The following is a 20,151-nucleotide window of genomic DNA, read 5'->3' as shown; positions in this document are numbered from 1 at the left end:
AGGTTCGTTTTTTATTAAAATAAAAAAAAGCATATCTAATAATTAAGATGTGCATATATTTGTAATCATGAAATTTTTATTTAGTTTTGTATCCATTTTAATAGAATGTATCAAACATAATAATATATTGATAAGTGACACAAATAGTGTTATGTCTCGTCTCAATCCTTATCTTTGTTTACTTTCATTTTAACTTACATTTTGTAAGATTTTTAAAATATAAAAATATTGAGATAAAATTGCATTATGCAAATATTTATTTTCAATAGATTGCATTTTATTGTTCACTTTCTATAATTTGATTTTACTTATAATTTTTAACATAAAAATTAAAATTTAAACTTTTTAATTTTTTATATAATTTATTTTTATTATTTTAAATATTTTAGTTGAAGTAGACTTCAATTTATAATAATTTTTAAAAAAATTTATACAATACAATTAAAAGATTGATGAATATATAATATTTTTAATTTATAATAAATATTTTTAGTACTAATGATTGGGTCATATTTTATAATAAATTTTTTTGTTGTGTTAGAGGTATCAGAGTCAAACCCAAAACCAATGGGGAGCAAACCCATGGCCCAAGCCAACTCCACTACCCGTGGGGGTTGGGTCATATTTTATAATTATCATTAAAATAAATTTTTTTTACAAACATAAATATATGTTTATTTTTTATAAATTTTAAATTTTAAAAGAATTAAGGATTCATTTTTTATGTTTTTTAATAGGTTTAATTTTATTTGTAACTTTCAATTAAAATTTTGGCATTAAGAATTTTTAATATACTTTATAAAATAGATTCAACTTTCTATTATTTTTTATTTTTTTAAATTGTGTTTATTTTTCAATTATTGAATGTAAGATTCCCAAAGCTTTATACAAATTTTCACTAGGCACCTATTATTATTGAGTGTTAGATTCTCAAAGCTTTATACAAATTTTCATGAGTTACCTATTATTATTGAGTGTCAGATTCTCAAAGTTTTATACAAATTTTCACTAGGTATAATAGGTACGGGCTAATCTTCATATAAAATGGCACTCCAAAAAACCTCATAGATCTTTAAAACACAAAAAAAATTTCATCACAGTTTAACAACAATAGGAATGAGAGCATGAAGATTTCACTACTTAAAATTTTGCCGAACGGATACTTAAAATTTCGTCAAACAGATTTTAAAAATTGTAAGGAATGCTATTGTGTGGACTTTAAGAACTTCCATTATTTTAGTTTAAAATCAAAATCTATAAATTGATAATACAAGGGAAAGATCACCAGCACATAACATAGTTCCAATAACGGTCATCTTATTGTCATGTTGACCCCCCAATAACTGTCATAGTGAAAACACCATTAATAAATTTGTTTTGTACCAATAGCCGATCAGCTTTTGTTCATAATTGGCCCATTTGTGCACCACTATTGGAACATTTGTGCACCACTATCGAGACATTTGTCAACAAGTACTAGCGATTTTGAGTTGACGGTTATTGGAACATCTTTAGTTAGGTATCGGGGGACACTTTGAAATGTGTACTTTTTGACCTTTGTGCACATAATTGATTCCACAACGTGCATCGTTACTACCCAAAACCCAGATCAATAGCTATAAGCAATTAAGTCTCAATAGCTATAAGCAATTAAGTCGCATACAAAGCGATGTACCGTTTAGGATCTATAAATGCATGAAGTTAGCTATGACTGCTTAATCCTAATTCCAAAACACTATTATGATCTTGAAATGAGTCGGCAGAGAGCGTGCTCTTCAAATCCTGTCCACTTTCCATGTTTGATAGTGCATTAAATGCACTGTACACAAGCCGACAAAGGTCACCCAATCCTCTCCTGCCTGTTTTACAGGATAACAAACTCAGAGTTAGCAATAAGGTTGGTTAGAGGTTTTGATTTGTACTGGAATAGAAACAGCATTGATTCTGTCTACATTCTGTTTTCTGGGCAACAATGAGGATCGCCTGGTTGTTGCTCTTCATTGTGGGTACAAATGTGCTGTTGATTAATGGCATTGAGCCGCCATATGCTTGTGATTCGAGAAATGCTGCTACTCGAACTTACGCCTTCTGTAACAGCTCCAAGGCGGTTGGAGAGCGCGTGAAGGATTTGGTATCGCGGTTAAGTTTGGAGGAGAAAGTTGTGCAGCTGAGTAGCACGGCAGATGGCATTGGGAGGTTGGGAGTGCCCAAATATGAATGGTGGTCGGAGGCTCTGCATGGGGTTGCACAGTCTGGACGGGGCATTCGATTCAATGGTACTGTTCGTGCAGCCACCAGTTTTCCTCAAATCATTTTGACTGCTGCTTCTTTCAATCTCAGCCTCTGGTACCGCATTGCTCAGGTTGGGTTTTCAATCTTTTTTTGACAGCTATTTGAGTTTGTATTGCTGAAGAATGCCTCGGACCTCCTCTTTGCTTTTTCCCCTCTGTGGAACCCACTGGTATACCTTAAAATTACAACCTAGCCTTGAAGATAAGAAGGAGATATAGGATTATGGACCCACAGTTTTGGAGCCTAACAGGCCCATCTTAGCTAGCCACTCATGCTTGACAATGACATTTAGCCAAACCACTTGCAACATATGTGGTGGAAGAATTTACCATTACGAAAAGGCCATCCAGAGTGAGGCAAAGCTTGTTCCAAGATTTCACAAGTGGGAATGATGATCTAGAGGAGTAGAGGAAGAAAAAAAACAGACGAGGTGGATGCTAAAGAAGAAAATGAAGATAACTAAAGAACAAGTGCAAAGAAGAAAATGAAGATAACTAAAGAACAAGTGCAATTGACAAAGTAATCACCCATTGTAAGTATTCCCCTCCCTCTCCCCATCACACTTTACTATTCCACCTCCTATTCATTCTACATTGTTATATTTTTTTCATCTTTACAAATTTGTTGATATGTGATGACTAATCATGCAAGTACTGTACACTCGTTATGTATCTTCGTCGGTGGCAGCCCCCAAGAAAGCGGGGGTTCAGGGGCGCAACCATCGAGGTTTTTTTTTGCCGTTTTTTGTTGAAAAAACCTTAAAAATAACCGACTTTGAGTGTTGCCCTAAAAATTGCTTGTTATAAGCGGTTGGAATGTAAAAGGGCAATGGTAATGGTGTTGTACTGATTTATTGGATAATAAGAAAAGATTGGACGACTGTGTTCTATGGATGTAGCCCATCTTGGGTGAACCATGCTAAATCTCTGTGTTATCTGTTTTATGCATTTTTCTTCATCTTTTGTATTTGTATCTGCATATAATTGTTAATTTGTATTTGCTCCGGATCTGCCTAAACCCTAACAAAATCCACATCATATCCTTCTTACCACCTAGTTCCATTCCCTTGCCCTCTTCCTAGTATGCACAATTCCCCCTCCCATTCCATTCTCTTTGTTATGGGCTCCTTTACAACAACAATATATCTCACCGCCCCTAATATTCTAGTATCCTCCATAATTCTACTATCTATAATATCCCATGCTAGCTAATCAATATCCACTAGTTGGAGGCTACCGCCTAATTGCCTTTCAAATGCCTATCTTGCCACCTCTTTAGGCCTTGGATTCTCTACCACCCTAACCCCCAATGTTGTGTAGCTCCTTGATTCCTAAACATTCACCTCTTCCACTATTGTATAAAAACAAGCTCCATCCATGCCAACATTTTCTTCAAGGGATACTCAATTGCCTTGTATCATGATAATTGTAAGGGACCCACCTTATACCATCAACAAATGATCTAGGTTCAAGTTGTCACACAAAAAAAGAAAGCGAAGAGAAAGAGAAAATAGGATGATGCTCCTACCACAAAGAGGGTGGGGACAAATCATGACTTCACGTATCACAATGCACTTAACACACTTCACTCCCCCCTTGGACAAGCCTAAAGGTCAAATATAGGACAATGAATATCAGATGGAAGTAACCAACATCGCCATCAAGGATAAGAGAGTTGAGGGCATAGTATAATTATTATTTGAGGGTGCAACAGTTGTTGGAACCTATCTAATCATATTTGATAAGAAAATTAAGAAGAAATGTGTGGAGTAGGATGTAGCCAAACAAATGATCAAAGATGTCTACTTGAAGATCAAGGTAGTAGAAGACCAAGTGTTTGTTGTAGCTAAAAAATATATTAAGGCCAATGACACTTGGGTTGTGTAATGAAAGACACAACTAGTAAATTCCCGGGCATTTGTTTTATAGGTCAATATTGAGCTAGCTACCCTACAAAGCTAAATGGTCATTGATAAGGCCATTCTAGATGTACTGACAAAACATGTCGAGGACTTGAAGGCTCAACTTGTTTCAGAGTATAATCTAATGTGGGAGTTACAATAGTGGAAATAGGAGCCATGAAACAAGAGATGAGCAAACCACATTTGCATGATTTATTGGTATGTCATTGTATTTAAAGTCATTCAATTGCATTTATATTGATCATAAAAAGTGATCATTTGAATATCATTCACAACTATGAAAGGAAAATGTTTGGGACACTTACATTGGAGCACATAAATGAACAGTGTGTTGTTCTCAATCATTCACACAACCATAAGTTGATCTCATCCTCATTTGAGGTTATTTTAGGAGAACACGTGCCTCTAAAATATTTTTAATATATCATTAATCCTCAAAGAGAATAAATAACAACAAAATAAACAAAACTCCATTAAAAGTGAAGCCCATGTGATAGATTTCCTCACAATTAAAGAAGAATTTAGTTTTCTAAATACATAAATAACCCCATCACTATCATTTATTAATTTAAAAAAAAAATTACTCTTCTAAATATATAAATAACCCCATAACTATCATTTATTGATTAATTTAAAATACGTTGCATCTCATATAGGATTAGAACAGTTTATTTTCCTTTACAATTACAAACATTTGGCAGAATGTAATTATTGCCATTACAAACATATGGCAAAATATAATTATTACTATATTTTCAAGCATCCCCTTTATCCATGCAGCTCTTGTGAACGTCAATTATTCTGTTTCTACCAGACACGCAATCTACGTTTTCGGGCCTTGTGCTTTCCACTAAAGCTTTTATATTTCCAACGCAAAACAAAATAAATTCATGAATTTTTGTCTACGTGAACATCCGAGTGTAAGGTGTAGATTCAATGCCTAGAACTCGGAGAGCATGTACACCGTCCCGTGGAAGAGTTGCATGATCCACTTTAGGCAACTCCAAAGTGTCGTAACAAAATTCACGTGAAACTTGATTGGTTTAATCGACAGGATTGAAAATCGAACAGCATAATGCTAAAGTTGCAGTGATTCAACCTGAAGATTTGTTTGTTTTAAGTAAAGAATTAGCATTTCTCGAAGGTATGGGGGAACATGTTTCTGTTTTTTGGGAATTCACGAGCTTGAAATGATGGGTGTTTTTAGGATGAAATGAAATGATGATTAGGTACCAAGCCAGCCAAATGAGTCGGTGCAAGGCGTGGCGTGCTCTTCAGTCCTCTCCACTTCCCATGTTTACTTTTTGTGCTGACAGTGCATTTAATGCACTGTACTAGTACTGATTTTACACGACCCGACAAAGGTCACCCATTCCTCTCGTGCCAGTTTTACAGGATAACAAGGTCACAGTGAGAGCTTGGCGGCAGAGGTGGATTCTGTGTGCATTTTGTTTTCTAGGCAACAATGAGGATCGCCTGGTTGTTGCTGTTCAATTTTGCAACAAATGGGTTGTTGATTTATGGAATTGAGCCGCCATATTCTTGTGATTTGAGAAGTCCCGCTACTCGAACTTACGCATTCTGTAACAGCTCCAAGGCAGTTGGAGAGCGCGTGAGGGATTTGATATCGCGGTTAAGTTTGGAGGAGAAAGTAGTGCAGCTGAGTAATACGGCGGATGGCATTGGAAGGTTGGGAGTACCCAAATATGAATGGTGGTCGGAGGCTCTGCATGGGGTTGCATTTGGTGGTATTCGATTCAATGGTGCTGTTCCTGCAGCCACCAGTTTTCCTCAAGTCATTTCGACTGCTGCTTCTTTCAATGTCAGGCTCTGGTACCGCATTGCTCAGGTTGGATTTTTAGTTTCTTTTTATACCAGGTATTAGATTTTCTATTGCTTAAGAATTTCTCCTTCCTCGTTTCTTTGTTGGAATCCACTGTTATACATTAACATTACAACCTACATAACCGGGATGTTACTGTTGTTGGGGCAACCTGAAGAAATAGATCTCCATGCAAATTTGCATTTGAAACCTCCCTTTGTTGCCCATCCTTAGGATTAGCTCTGCACTGTCTGGTGCCAATATGCATCTAACATGCCTTATTCCCACTGTTAAGTATAAAGTATTCAAAACGTTTGTAACAAAGCTCCATTTTTATCTTTTGTGTTGACTCAAATGTACAAGTACTTTGCTATGAGTTCAGAATTCTATAGGCAATAGATTAGCCTCAAATGTGGATAAAAAGTTTGTTCTCCTCAATTTCAAATGTACAAGTACTTTGCTATGAGTTCAGAATTCTATAGGCAATAGATTATCCTCAAATGTGGATGGAAAGTTTGTTCTCCTCAATTTCAAACTCTTTTTGTCTAGTTAATATGGATTGCCGAAGGTTGGACTTGCTTCTACTACATTATTTAAGAAATTTAATTGTTTGTAGTACCAATGAGGTGGCATTTTAATCAATTTAATGACTTTATCAATCAAATACTCTATGCATATTGCAGCACAAGGCCAAATATTGTATTTAATGTAAAATTTTAGGAGTACAACGAGCAAATCAAGGATCAACTTTGATGTGCTGCAGTTTCTTGCTGGAGGGTGGATCTTCTGCTATTAATTTTGTTTATAAATGCCCTTGATTTTGTAGTTCTTGTCCTTTAAAGTGTAGAATAAAAGGAGTTTGATAAACCTGTACAATAATAGTAGTGTTGGAAACCCCAGATTGCCCATACTATTAGATGACATATGAAAAACACGCCAGCTGTTAGGAAAATTGAAAATAGTATTGTAAACTGCTAACTGATCAATCATTAAAAAACCCATACTTAAATTATATTTTGATCTGGGGAAGGTTCAGGTATCAAATCCTGTAACATTGTTGTGAAGCCAGACATGTAAGCAGGAGGTGAAAAATAAAAGCTCATAGATTCGCCTTATATTTGACAAACTTTGAGCTATGATTTGATAAAGAATCTTGTGGCTGTGCAGGCTACTGGCATTGAGGCAAGGGCAATGTATAATGCAGGGCAGGCATCTGGGCTGACTTTCTGGGCACCTAACATAAACATATTTAGGGATCCTAGATGGGGACGAGGTCAAGAAACACCTGGAGAAGATCCACTCGTGGCTAGCAAGTATGCAGTTGCCTATGTGCGTGGATTGCAAGGTGATATGCTTTCTGATAAGACAAGAGGATCACCTAGAGTTCAGCAGAATTTGAGAGCTTCTGCCTGCTGCAAGCATTTCACAGCATATGACTTAGATAGCTGGGAGGGCACCACTCGTTATTCTTTCAATGCTTTGGTAAGAAGGGTTCACTGCCTGCTTCTATTATAGGCTTTGATAATACATATGGTATTACACATGTTGAGCTTGCTCACTAAACAACTAAAGCATATTCATTGTAAATGAATCTAAATGCACACTGCAATACTTGTCACAAACTTTTCGCATAATAAAGGTTCCATTTGATTTGATTTCAGTGTTTTCTATTGGCTATCATCAGGTGACTAAACAAGACTTGTTGGATACGTATCAACCACCATTCAAGAGTTGTGTGGAGCAAGGGCACGCAAGTGGTATCATGTGCTCCTATAACAGAGTTAATGGAGTCCCTCCTTGTGCTGATTATGACCTTCTTACCAACACTGCAAGACATGACTGGGGATTTCAAGGGTAACCAATTACATTAATATTAACCCATTGCTTGGTTTGTGAAGATTGATTCTTTACTTAGAGTTCCTTTCAGCACTCTTAATTAGGTATTTTAATTGCAGTACTTTAGAGCCCCATTGACCTATTTTAGTCATTCATGGACTTCCATAGAATTTCTGTGTCTTAACTTATTATGCTTTCATTGTGTTTTCCAGCTACATCACCTCGGACTGTGATGCTGTTTCAATCATAAAGACCGATCATCATTATGCATCAACTGCAGAAGATGCGGTAGCAGATGTTCTAAAAGCAGGTAAGCAGAATTTATTCAAAGTCATGTACTCTTTAAAGATGTATGTTCTAACTTCCACTAATTATACCACACTTTTGTCAGTAGCATTTTCTCTCACAGTGATATACCAATGTTTCCAGAGTCTTGGGAATATATATTGGTCATATGGTGATGCATAATCACCTTGCCTAATCTTAGTCTAATTGTATCTTAGAATTGGCGCCTTTATGACGAGATTCATATTTTGTATGAAGAGTAAAGGAGATTTGTCTTTATGGTCTAATGAGAATTTAATTATGGACAAAGATAAAGAACTATGTATGTATTTGGTCTAATCAGGCAGCCTTAGAGGTGTTCTTTATTTTTAGGTTTTCTAAAGGAAGTGCTATTAGAAGAGTAAGGGCTATAAATCTAAAAGCTAATATGAAGACTAAGAGGAAGAAATGTAAGGGATGGAACACCCAATGCCATTGTATTTTCTAAACATCAATGGTGGTAGAGTTTATTATAGTTCAGTCCATTCATCTTGGATAATGCTAGGTGTATTTTTAGATAAACGCTTGTATCATGTGATATTTTATTATTTTCAACTGATGTAACTATGATCATGTTCATCATTTGCTGAAATTTTAAGAGAAGCTGCTGGTGGAACCTTTGAGGTTACAAGAGTGCAGTAGTGCCCTAATGTCAAAGAGAAGGTGGAAAAGGATTCTAAATGTCAGCTAAGATTAGGTTGTGTTTGCCGAATTGATAATAGTATCTACATTGTTGTTTGTCAGGAATGGATCTAAACTGTGGAGATTATTTGCAAAGATACACAATATCAGCGATCCAGAAAGCAAAGCTGAATGAATCAGATGTCGACAGAGCTCTTTACAACTTGTTCTCTGTACGCATGCGTCTGGGGCTTTTCTCTGGTGATCCTAGCCAACAACTGTATGGTACACTGAAGACAGATGAAGTGTGTTCAGCTGAACATCAAGAAATTGCATTGGGTGCTGCAAGGCAGGGGATAGTACTTCTCAAGAACAGTAGAAAACATTTGCCTCTATCAAAAACGCAAACCAAGTCTTTAGCTGTCATCGGGCCCAATGCCAACAATGCAACTATTCTGCTTGGGAATTACCATGGTTGGCTTCTACTTTGATTTCTTAGATAAGTTTTTATTAATCTGACAAGTAGAGGCACTCCCCAATTACATGAACAGGGACCAAGACTTGAAGGACAATAATGAAATTGAATCTGGTGCACCAAACAGTTTTCATTTGGTTAACCAGATTCAAGGTTTCTTTGTGGCCTCTGTTCAAGTACTAGTTCTAGTGAAGTGTTGGTATACCCTACAAATGCTTCATAAAGTAATGCATTTCTGAGGATAATTTAGTTTATAAACTAATTAGATCTAATTTACTATGTATTTGTGATGCTTGGAAATTAAGTTTATATGAAGATAAAGCAGGGTATCGTACTCATTCAAAAATCTTCCCTGCATATGAATATCCAGGGATCCCTTGTAGGACCATAACACCACTTCAAGGCCTGCAGAAATATGTCAAGAACACTTTGTATGCACCAGGATGTGAGAATGTGGCTTGCTTATCTGATACTATGTTCAATCAAGCCATAGGAATGGCAAAGGAAGCAGATGAAGTAGTTTTAGTTGTTGGATTAGACCTAACCCAAGAAAGGGAGGAACATGATCGAATCAATTTGAATCTACCAGGTGAACAGCAGAAGTTAGTTTCTGAAGTCTCCCGTGCAGCTAAAAGACCTGTGGTGCTTGTGATCCTCTGTGGTGGTCCAGTAGATGTATCTTTTGCAGTTAATGACTCTAGCATTTCCAGTATCATTTGGGCAGGGTATCCTGGTGAAGCTGGAGGCCAAGCCCTTGCAGAGATTATATTTGGTGATTACAATCCAGGTATTCCATTCCCTACAATCCATGTGCCCTTTCCTGCTGTTCTATTTTGCTGTCATTTTTCTTTTTCTTTTAAATCTTGCGATAGATGATGTTTTAACCTCTGCTTTTAGAGGTGAGGGTAACTTATAACTTGTTAGGGAGCAAAATCAGGAACAATTTTCTCCTTATAAAGATTACAAGGTCTAATAAAGCTACTGATAAAATTAGAAAACGTTTAAAACTTGTCATTAATTTAAATTGTGATTAAAGCTGTCTTTAATTGACTGCACAAGGAAATTTAAAAAAGATTAATTCACCTCAAAATTATATTTTAGGACTGAAGGAGTTGTGTGAGGAAGAACACCTCTATAGCTACAAGTTCAATACTTTGCTCTCACTGATAATGGATCTAAACACAACAATATCAAAAACAGTGTAGCAACTAATGCGAATACTCCAAGTATTCTCTGCCCTATAATCTGGTAACTTGCTATGCACTAAGAAGTAAATGCACTATACAGAAAAGTGTTGGAAAATTTCTAATCTCTTTCCAAAGAATTAACCTTAAATATCTGTTCTCAATTTATGGCATCAATTGGTGAGATACTAGGCTTGGACGGCTTGGACTACTACAATATTAAAATCTGAAATTTGTACGCAAATCTGAAATTAAATAACCTTAATGTGAAATTACCATGATTAGATCCATCTTCTTTATGATGCTAAAAATCAGCCAATATAGGATGCTTAACAAAACCGCCTTAAGTGAACTTACAACAACAATGAATAAAAGATAACATCACCATAAGATAGGAACAAAGAGACACAAATCAGCAAATAAAAAGCATCACATGACACATGATTTATGTGGAGAAATTACTGCTGAAAAAAATATCCACAAAGAAGATAGGCCAAGTATGTATTATCTTTAAAACAAGATTACAATTTGTCACACATTTCCATTCTTCTTTTTGCCTCTAATATGGCAGCACTTGTGTACCTGTGAACAACCTCTTTGTGCTCCAACTTGTTCCTTCTTTAGTTGTTGTTACTTGTACCTGCAGTATAACTCTATACTCTACTGTTCCACACATTTTCCACATTCAAGGAGCTGAATTTATAGAGTTGTAAAGAGTTCTTATACACCAAACTTGGCACCCAAAGATGACTCTTTATCCCGAACATCCCACCCTTTGATTTTCCTCCTGGGTATGTGTAAGGACACAGGTTTTTGGCTCCAAAAACTTTCCCTCCAATCTAGGCACCCAACCTCTGCAAGTGGAACCCTGAATGTATTACAAACATGTTAATAAAACATTACAAATTATTTTTCCAATGCACCTTGGGACACTTTCCAAGGATGTTGGAACCATGCAATATGACAAAGAATTTACAAGGTGGATGGCACTTTAATCCTAACAAAAAGATAGCAGCAGAACAAAAAAAATCCTTCTATTCTTGAACTTGAATACAATAGTAGTTTCAAATTCACTAAATGGCAGATGCAACAAACATTTCTCTAAAACACCTAAATACCTAAAATTGACAGGAAGTAGGACATATATTATTAATTGGTTGGTTACATTATCCTCCCCATCTTTTCAAAATTTTGAACCTCCTAGTTCAAAGAGCTCAAGTATCACTTCATTAAAACATTTAGAACTTGTCGCTAATTTGAATTGTGGTTAAAACTGTCTTTAATTGACTGCACAAATTTTTTTTAAAAACTTTAATTCACCACAAAATTATGTTTTAGGTCTGAAGGAGTTGTCTGAGGCAGACCACCTCTATTGCTACAAGTTCAATACTCTGCTCTCACGGATAATGGATCTAAACACAACAGCAACAACAAAAACAGTGTAGCAACTAATGCAAATACTCTTTAAGTATTTTCTACCCTATAATCTGGTAACTTGCACTGGACAAAGAAGTAAATGCAGTATACAGAAAAGATAGCAGCAGAAAAAAAATCCTTTTATTCTTGAACTTGAATACAATAGCAGTTACAAATTCACTATGGCAGATACAACAAACATTTCTTTAAAACACCTAAATGCTTAACATTGACAAGAAGTGGGACATAAAGCATTAAATGGTTAGTTACATTTCTCCTCATCTTTTCAAGATTTTGAACCTCATAGTTCAAAGAACTCAAGAACCCAAGTGCTATGGCCTGCCCTTCCACCAAGTTAGATAACTCTGCAAATTTTCATTTTTTCATCTGCTTCCCAACTACTTGTTGGACCATGGGCCTTCCTCCTCAGCCAAATTGCTCTATTCCTATTTTCCCAGCTTCTTGTGGGCTTAGACCCACTCCTACTTGTCCTCCGCTGAAAATCGTTTATGATTTTCTCATCTATTGTTTTGCTTTTTGAAAGGAAAACTTTAACTGCTCCACTGCTGCTGCCATCATTTTCTGTAGCTTTATCTTCTTTTATGAAGAGGTCTTTGTTTTCTAGCTCTATCTGATGTCTGTAAAGCTTTGGTTCTCTTTTCTCAATCATTCTCTTTCTTCATAAAAGAGACGGTCTTCTCTCTTTTCATCAATTATAGTATTTTCAAACCATCACACCAGCTGCTTCTCTGTTGTGTTCTCTAAAACCAATATGATTTCAACTATGGCCCCCCCATAGACCTCCATCTCTATTGCTGTTTCATATCTAATGTGGACTACTTGCAAAGTTGCAACATCTTGGACCAATTTTGATGATAGGCTGCATTTGACTTCATTCCAGTCTTCTAAGCTGCATTTGTCTTCATTGCAGTCTTCTAAATCTTCTCTTCTTTGAGGTGATTATAAATACTCTTCCCTGGTAACATAGCTCAACATTTCAATCCCATTCATTTATCTCTTCTCTCTCAAACTCTTTTGAAGAGCATATTTAAAGGTCTTTTATGCACTAGTATTTTTGCCACCTCCTCAAGGGATTTAATCTTTCCTTGTTCCACCAATTTTGTCCTTTGGCTTATATTCTTAGACTCCATGACTTTCCTCTCTAAAAATAGCTTTCTCTCAACAGATGAATATTAATTCCCACCAATCTCTGTACATTCGCTCAACCCTTGAATGCCTTTGTATCAACTTTCTTTTTTCATTGTTTTCCTGTTATTACTTGTTTCATATTGCTCCAACATCCACCATAATTCTTTCAACTCAGACTCCAATTTTTGTAGTTTCCTTTACTTGTCTTTTGTTTGCTTCTGTTTTTCCCTTTGTCTTATTTCTCCTTCCAACTTAGTTATTCGCTTTTTCACATCTTTGAAATTATTCCACCTCTGCAGCCATAGCCATAGCCACAACTTTCCTTAAGCTATTGAGAACTCATCTCATGAATTTTGTACTCCCAGCATCTTTGAATGCTCTGATACCAATTCTGATGCAGACCACCTCTATTGATACAAGTTCAATGCTTTCACTAATAATGGATTTAAACAGAACTAAAAAAACACAGCATAGCAGCTAATGCAAATACTACGAGTATTCTCTGCTCTCTACCCAGTTAACACCCAATGGACAAAGAAATAAATGCAGATTACAGAAAAGATAGCAGCCGAAAAATTGAATTTGAATACAAAAGCATATTCACCTCCAAAATAACTATCCCCGCCCAGTCCCCGAATATCTCTTTCTTACCTGCAATGTAGCCCCCTAATAAACAAAAATTCCACACCAAAAAGGGAAACCTTCACTAACCCACTATAACGGTTACAAATTCAATAAATTCACTAACCCACTATAACGGTTACAAATTCAATAAATGGCAAATACAGTAAATGTTAAAATACCTAAATGCCTAAAACCGACAGGAGGTGGACACAAGTCATTAAATGACCAGTTACATCATCGTGCCTATAATACTTGAAAATTGCTTCTACTATCGGTAATGCAGCAGTCATGGACACAGCCTTCAATTGTTGTTAAAATAAAAATCCACTAATATCCATTTTACTTAAATTCTATATTTATTTTCTGAATCATTTCCTGGTACAGTTTCTTATCGAGTGTCTCAGTCAAAAGTATTGTCCTCTATATGTTGCTGTATCAATGCCATGGCTGAGAGGAGAGGATCTTCTAAAGTTCTTGCCTTTATCCTTAACCCACTTCTAATAAATTCTGATAACCTCACAAAGTAGACAATAAGCAATTCCACCCTGCGAAGAGAAATTATGTTAGTCGAATAGTTAGTAAGAGTGACTCCAAGTCAAGATTTGGCTCGGAACTTGGAAGTAGCAGACTCTATCTGGTACGGCCATGCAATAGTTTAGCATAATTATCAGGAAACTCCATTATAGAATTGGACCACATCCCCGTCCCTGTACCTACAATTTCTCATGACGAATTTATATATAATATAGCCCTCATTCATTTGCGTACCCTAATTTGATTGGTGTTCCCAATGCCCATCCCTGTCTGCCGGCATCTCCCAGTAACTATGCTGTGTGTTCTAAGGGATTCACAACCTGAGTTTCTTAAGTTTATTTTGCTGATTAAAGCTGTGTGAAAGATTTTATTTACTTCAAATATTATACTCACATCAAGGAAAGTTTGAAAAGGATTCCATTAAGGTTTTCCACCCAAATGGAATTATTTACCTTGCCTTTGAGTTTCATTTTAACTTTTGTTTTGCATATATGTCATTTGCTGATGAGGATTGCTTGTAAGTTGATTAACAAGTTTATTTTAAGAAAGAATCAGAAAGCATTTCTTATGAAACACAATCGGAATATTGCATTTGCAGGTGGAAGATTACCCATGACATGGTACCCTCAGGATTTTGTGAAGGTACCAATGACAGACATGAACATGCGCCCTAATCATCAAACCGGATATCCAGGTCGGACATACAGATTTTATAGAGGAAAGACCGTGTTTAAATTTGGTCACGGATTGAGTTACTCAAGATACTCACACAAATTCTCTTCTTCAACAATGAAGGAAATTTATGTGAATGTCACAGAAGCTAAGCAAGCTCAACCGCTTGACAAAGAAAATATTCATCATATCCATGTAGAGGATACCCATTGTGAGGGATTAAAGTTCAGATCCCACATAATTGTAGAAAACCATGGTACAATGAGTGGAAGGCATTCAGTGCTCTTGTATTCAAAGTCTCCTGCAACTCATAAGGGAGTTCCGCATAAGCAACTAATTGGGTTTAAAAATGTTCACATCCCAGCCAACCATAAAGCCAAAGTGAGGTTCATTGTTAAACCATGTGAGCATTTCGGCACTGTGGAGGAGAATGGGCGAAGAGTGCTAGCCTTTGGTTCACATTTCTTGATTTCTGATGGTGTTCAATATCCAGTTACAATCATACCCAACTATGTAAACATAAGAGATTAGGCCATAATGGCACTTAGTGAATTACACATAGAGCGGCATTTAGATTTTCTCTGAGATGCAAGAACTTTTATGCTATTTTCTCTGAGAAGATTGTTTTTACTTGATTGGCTTGATTTAAGATTTTATGTCCTAAATTATGACTGCAAATGTCCGGTAATTGTGTCCAAAGAATGAATTCAAAATTTTCATCAAATTGCGTTGAACAAAATGACCTCAACTTTCTCATAACTCCTCGCCCAACTGGAATGGAAGATAAACATTAGTTCAGAGTAAATTTTTTGGAATGTATTAAAATCGAATTTTAAAAGCAAGAATTCTTCAATAATTATATAATTTATTTATCGATGAGCTGAAAGCAATAAGAGATAGTTTTAAATTTTTTATTGAAAGCAAATTCTTATGTTAATTGTTTACAATCAATAGAAATCTTAGGAGGTGAAATAAATAACTAAATCACTATCTTAAAATTCTAAACCTAACAAAATATTTTCTAATGATTTAGACTTTATTATATACTAAAAGGTGATCAATTGGATTTGAATATAAAAAGTTAAAGATAGAAGAAATGTAAATGATAAGAGGGGTAAGTGATCAATAAATGCTATTTTTGGAAATTTGAAAACAATTAAGTACTTGAATATAAAGTTTAGATTGTAAAGAGAAGGAATTATCGTGTTTCAAGCATGACTAAACATGAAACAACTCACAATATGTTGATTCTATTTTGAAAAATCCTCAATATGAGAGAGTTTTTGGTAGTGGTAGTGTGTTTTATTACTTTCTTACTAATTTATAGAGGTATATTATAGGAAGTGGACAATCTTGTCATCTTCTACAAGAACATAACATACAATAAATTTTCAATGAATTGAATGTGTATATACAAGCCTTATTTATGGATTTAATAATGTATAGTTGAATTTTTTAAGGTCTTTAGTGAAGATCAAAATACAAGAATTGATGCTTTTGTAGAGTTTAATATGGATACAATCTTGGACATTAGTTCATTTGTTTTGTGGTTGAGATGTGTGGTATCGTTTGGTCATTCACATTGTTGTTTATGTTAAATATAGTTTGTAATATTGACATACAACCATTTTTGCTTTCAAAACTTGTTCTTTGTTTTTGTTTTCTTGCTACATATATTTTCCAAATTCTTTGGGTTCATACTTATCTTCCTAGGAAGGATTTTAGTCCCACAAACTAAATGAGATATCAAAGGACAAAAGATTTTTGCTCTCTCCTTAGAGTACCACTTGGCTTGGCTTAGTTTTTGATCCTTGAGTCCAATTGAACTCTATTTTTGTTTCCCTTATTTTTTTTTCTACCACATCTTCATAGAATATAGTTCCTTCTTCCACACCCAAGTCTTTAAAAATGGCAGCACTTGTTCATCTTCATCTAGCATAAGGAGCACACAAAGTTGCAAATATATATAATTTAAAATTGAATACATCTTTTTGTTAAAAAAAGATCAAGTTTAAATGGATTCTCATCAGTTACCTCCAAAATGTGAAGGTTCTATACCTTAATAGTTTTGTTTTGTTTTCTTATCTTTGGAGCCTTTCCTTATGCAAAGAAAGGCAAACTATCTCCCACTTTGAATATGTTCTTCCATCTATGTTGAACATACATCCATACACATGCATATATATTCCAAATGTATGTATGTTGAACATACATACATACACATGCATATATATTCCAAATGTTTCACTCTGAATTGGATTTGCCTAATCCTCATAACAAATTTTAATGCTTTATTCACATCATTATCTTTCCCTACTTCATCGTGTTTATCAAAAGCTATAAAGTGGATTACAAGGAAAATATCCCAAACACGCTTCAAATGATGACTATCATAGGTTCATAGAAGTTGAACAAGTGTGCAATTGATCACTTTTCTTGGGTTGTTTGTTCATAATTGGAAGGTTATAGATTGATCTAGTTATGCATCTATCATAGTCCATAAAGTTTACAAAAAATGAATGTAGAGGAGATTTGCTATTTTCAAGACAACAAGGTCTTAAAGAGCAAAAAGCCATCGACTGCCTCAAATGACTATTGCTCAAGTGAATTGGAAAATAAATTCTTTAAATTGAACTTTAAACTATGCTAGATAATGGATATGAATTGAAAATGCTTAATAACTAAAAAATATGATATATAGAAAATTTTTAGTCTATGGAAACAAAAAGTACAAATAACACAAAATATGATACCAAATGGATTAAGCCTTGGCCTTGGATGTCAATGTGTCGTGGTGATGCAGAGCATCCACAAACTCAACCAGCTTGGGAGATCTTTCTCCCAACTCACCTATTCAAGTAGGTGTCAACCCTTCACTAACTCACAAAATCCCTCACAAGGCTATGAAATACTCATAAAATTTCAATACCCCAAAGGTACACCCTTTCTCATCAACCCTCATCCAACCATTGACATACATTCAAATAGGACACACCAACATGTCTAAATCCCAATCCCAACTCCCAAACACCACCAACACCCTTTGTAGCCACTCACCCAAGACCATCCCCTATTAAGACTTCCAATTTCCAATAATACCCAACTCACAACATGTAGTAGATACCCACAAGGACAAGGACTTCTCAACATGTACAAACCACCCAAGAGGTCACAACAAGATTTAATATTGTTTCACTGTTATTTATAACAGTCGTGGCATATTTAGGGACAATCAAACATTTAGGAACCATTCTTTTCCCAAGGAACTCCCAAACACCCTGAATGTTCTCAATGAATCCATGTTTCGCACGTTCCCATCCTCATCACTTACCAATCCGTAACCAACCTTGCTAAGTAACATGTTCTATTGCACTATCAAAAGGTCACAGTCATGTATACTGTTCTGTGGGCAGTCCAAAGGTTTGTTTGTTTGTTGCGTTTCTTCAACTTAATAACCTTTGAACCATGCCAAGGGAACCCTCATACATCCCTCTCTCCCTTCACTGGACCTCTCAAGGAACATTGATGCATTTATACCATCCAAACTCCATGAATCCACTATGTTCTCAGATTGAGACACAGAAATCACTCTTCTTCTGCACTTTCACACGTGCCAAATACCTCATGGGATCCTGCAAACACCAAGATATAAAAGAGAGTGATATTTTACAAGTTTCCACCCATTGGTGTGATTATTCATCGTGGAAAAAACCATATTTGTGCAGTCTCGGGTGACCCTAGGTTAGGGTATTAACAATCTTCACAAAAAAATGGTATATCTTTATCAAAACAGCATGAAATTAAATGAAACAAAAGGAAAATCACACTAGACTCATTCCCATATCATATCCAATTGATTTTCCAAACAAGTGAATAATTTTTAATAATGAAAAGTGCTTGTGAACAGACTGATACATCTGGCAAACTCAGAAAATGGTAGGAAACACAGTGATATTTTATTGATTTTGATTTTTCTCATACACCAACTTGTATCCAACCCCTTCATGGCCCGAGAATAGTATTATTTAAATATTACTCAAGTCTCCCCAGCGGTTATAACTGCAATTTGAACTTGTTTCACCAAACTAACACCTAATCACCCCATATAATGCAAAAATTGCTTTGTCAACTTTTGACAACATTGGAAATTTTGTCTAAATCTGATCCTAGACAAAATCTAAGACCACAATGTCTCAAAATTGATATAAATAGGTTCAAATAGGTCTATAAGACCTTTACACATCATTTAACACCATATTGAACCCATTGATACACATTTTTCCACACAATGACAATTTTGACAATATTTGTCAACATGACTCCTAATAGGACTCAACACACCACCTAATGATCTTAATGACCTTTATCACATAAAATATGGTCTTCTAAGACCTTATTCATGACAAGAACTTAAAAATCTATTACCAAATTGGCATCATGGTGGCCATCGTGTGCTAGGTGCTCTTGCACCATACACCCAACCTAAAAAATAACTCATGCCCCACGAGTTAATTATTTGCCTTGCTCCACCTTTCTCCTCTGCTTCTTCATGTCTTCCCATGATATTTGGACTGAAACTTGCTACCATGGAATTAGAAACTCATGCCTAGCATTGTAGGCCCTGTTCACACCTTGCCATGAGTGGGTGCTTGCAATTAAACCTGCACTCTGTTTGATATCCTTCCTTACTGCCTTCCATGCCCGAACACCTACATTCAAAACCCCATTTGATGCTCCTTGAACTGTTTTAATGGTGGAAAATTATTGTCCATAATCTCTTGTTGGTTCTAGAGGACAAATAATAGTCCCCACTAGGATTGCATCTTCCCTCTTCCAACCACCTTGTGGCTGCTTGTTGACTTGCTCTGTGGTCCTCTTATGATCCAACTTAGGCACCACCATCTGATTTCCATCATTCAAAACTGAAACCACCTTCAAAATCTGGTCTTTGGCAACCTCACTCCTTGAGGTATCCTCGAATTTTCTCGTCTCTTCTTCATTGACCTTCACAAACTCTTTCTTACCCACCAAGATGACCTTGGCTGCCTTCTTTGCTGCAACATCCTCTTGCAATGGTGTCAACACAAAATTTCTCCCATCCTTCTTGATGGTGTATGTGTTAGCATATCCATCATATAATGATTGCCTATCAAATTGTCATGGCCTTCCTAAAAGTAGGTGACAACAATCCATGGGCAAAATATCACATAAGACCCTATCCTTATACTCACCAATCTGAAAAATCAACATATGCTTGTTCATCTACCAAAAGTTATTGATT

The 20,151-nt window shown here is 35.7% G+C and overlaps 1 protein-coding gene across 3 annotated transcripts; it reads left to right on the top strand.

Moving 5' to 3' along the window:
• Positions 1-1,887: 1,887 nt before the first annotated feature.
• On the top strand, positions 1,888-15,594 carry LOC131033194 (probable beta-D-xylosidase 7). 3 transcript variants are annotated; one of them, XM_057964340.2, is made up of 7 exons: positions 1,888-2,362; positions 7,203-7,517; positions 7,720-7,889; positions 8,084-8,181; positions 8,940-9,290; positions 9,662-10,078; positions 14,797-15,594. In XM_057964340.2, the coding sequence occupies exons 1-7, from the start codon at positions 1,973-1,975 to the stop codon at positions 15,399-15,401; spliced, it is 2,346 nt and encodes a 781-aa protein (XP_057820323.2). In that variant the 5' UTR covers positions 1,888-1,972; the 3' UTR covers positions 15,402-15,594. The 3 variants fall into 3 exon arrangements, with proteins under 3 accessions (XP_057820323.2, XP_057820325.2, XP_057820324.2); XM_057964342.2 differs by lacking the exon at positions 1,888-2,362 and adding an exon at positions 2,431-2,824; XM_057964341.2 differs by lacking the exon at positions 1,888-2,362 and adding an exon at positions 5,170-6,062.
• The last annotated feature ends 4,557 nt before the right edge of the window (positions 15,595-20,151 follow it).

The sequence above is a fragment of the Cryptomeria japonica genome, chromosome 6, assembly GCF_030272615.1.
Source record: "Cryptomeria japonica chromosome 6, Sugi_1.0, whole genome shotgun sequence".
NCBI lineage: Eukaryota > Viridiplantae > Streptophyta > Pinopsida > Cupressales > Cupressaceae > Cryptomeria > Cryptomeria japonica.
Note: the sequence above shows the minus strand (reverse complement) of the source record. Positions and strands in the feature narration are given on the sequence as shown.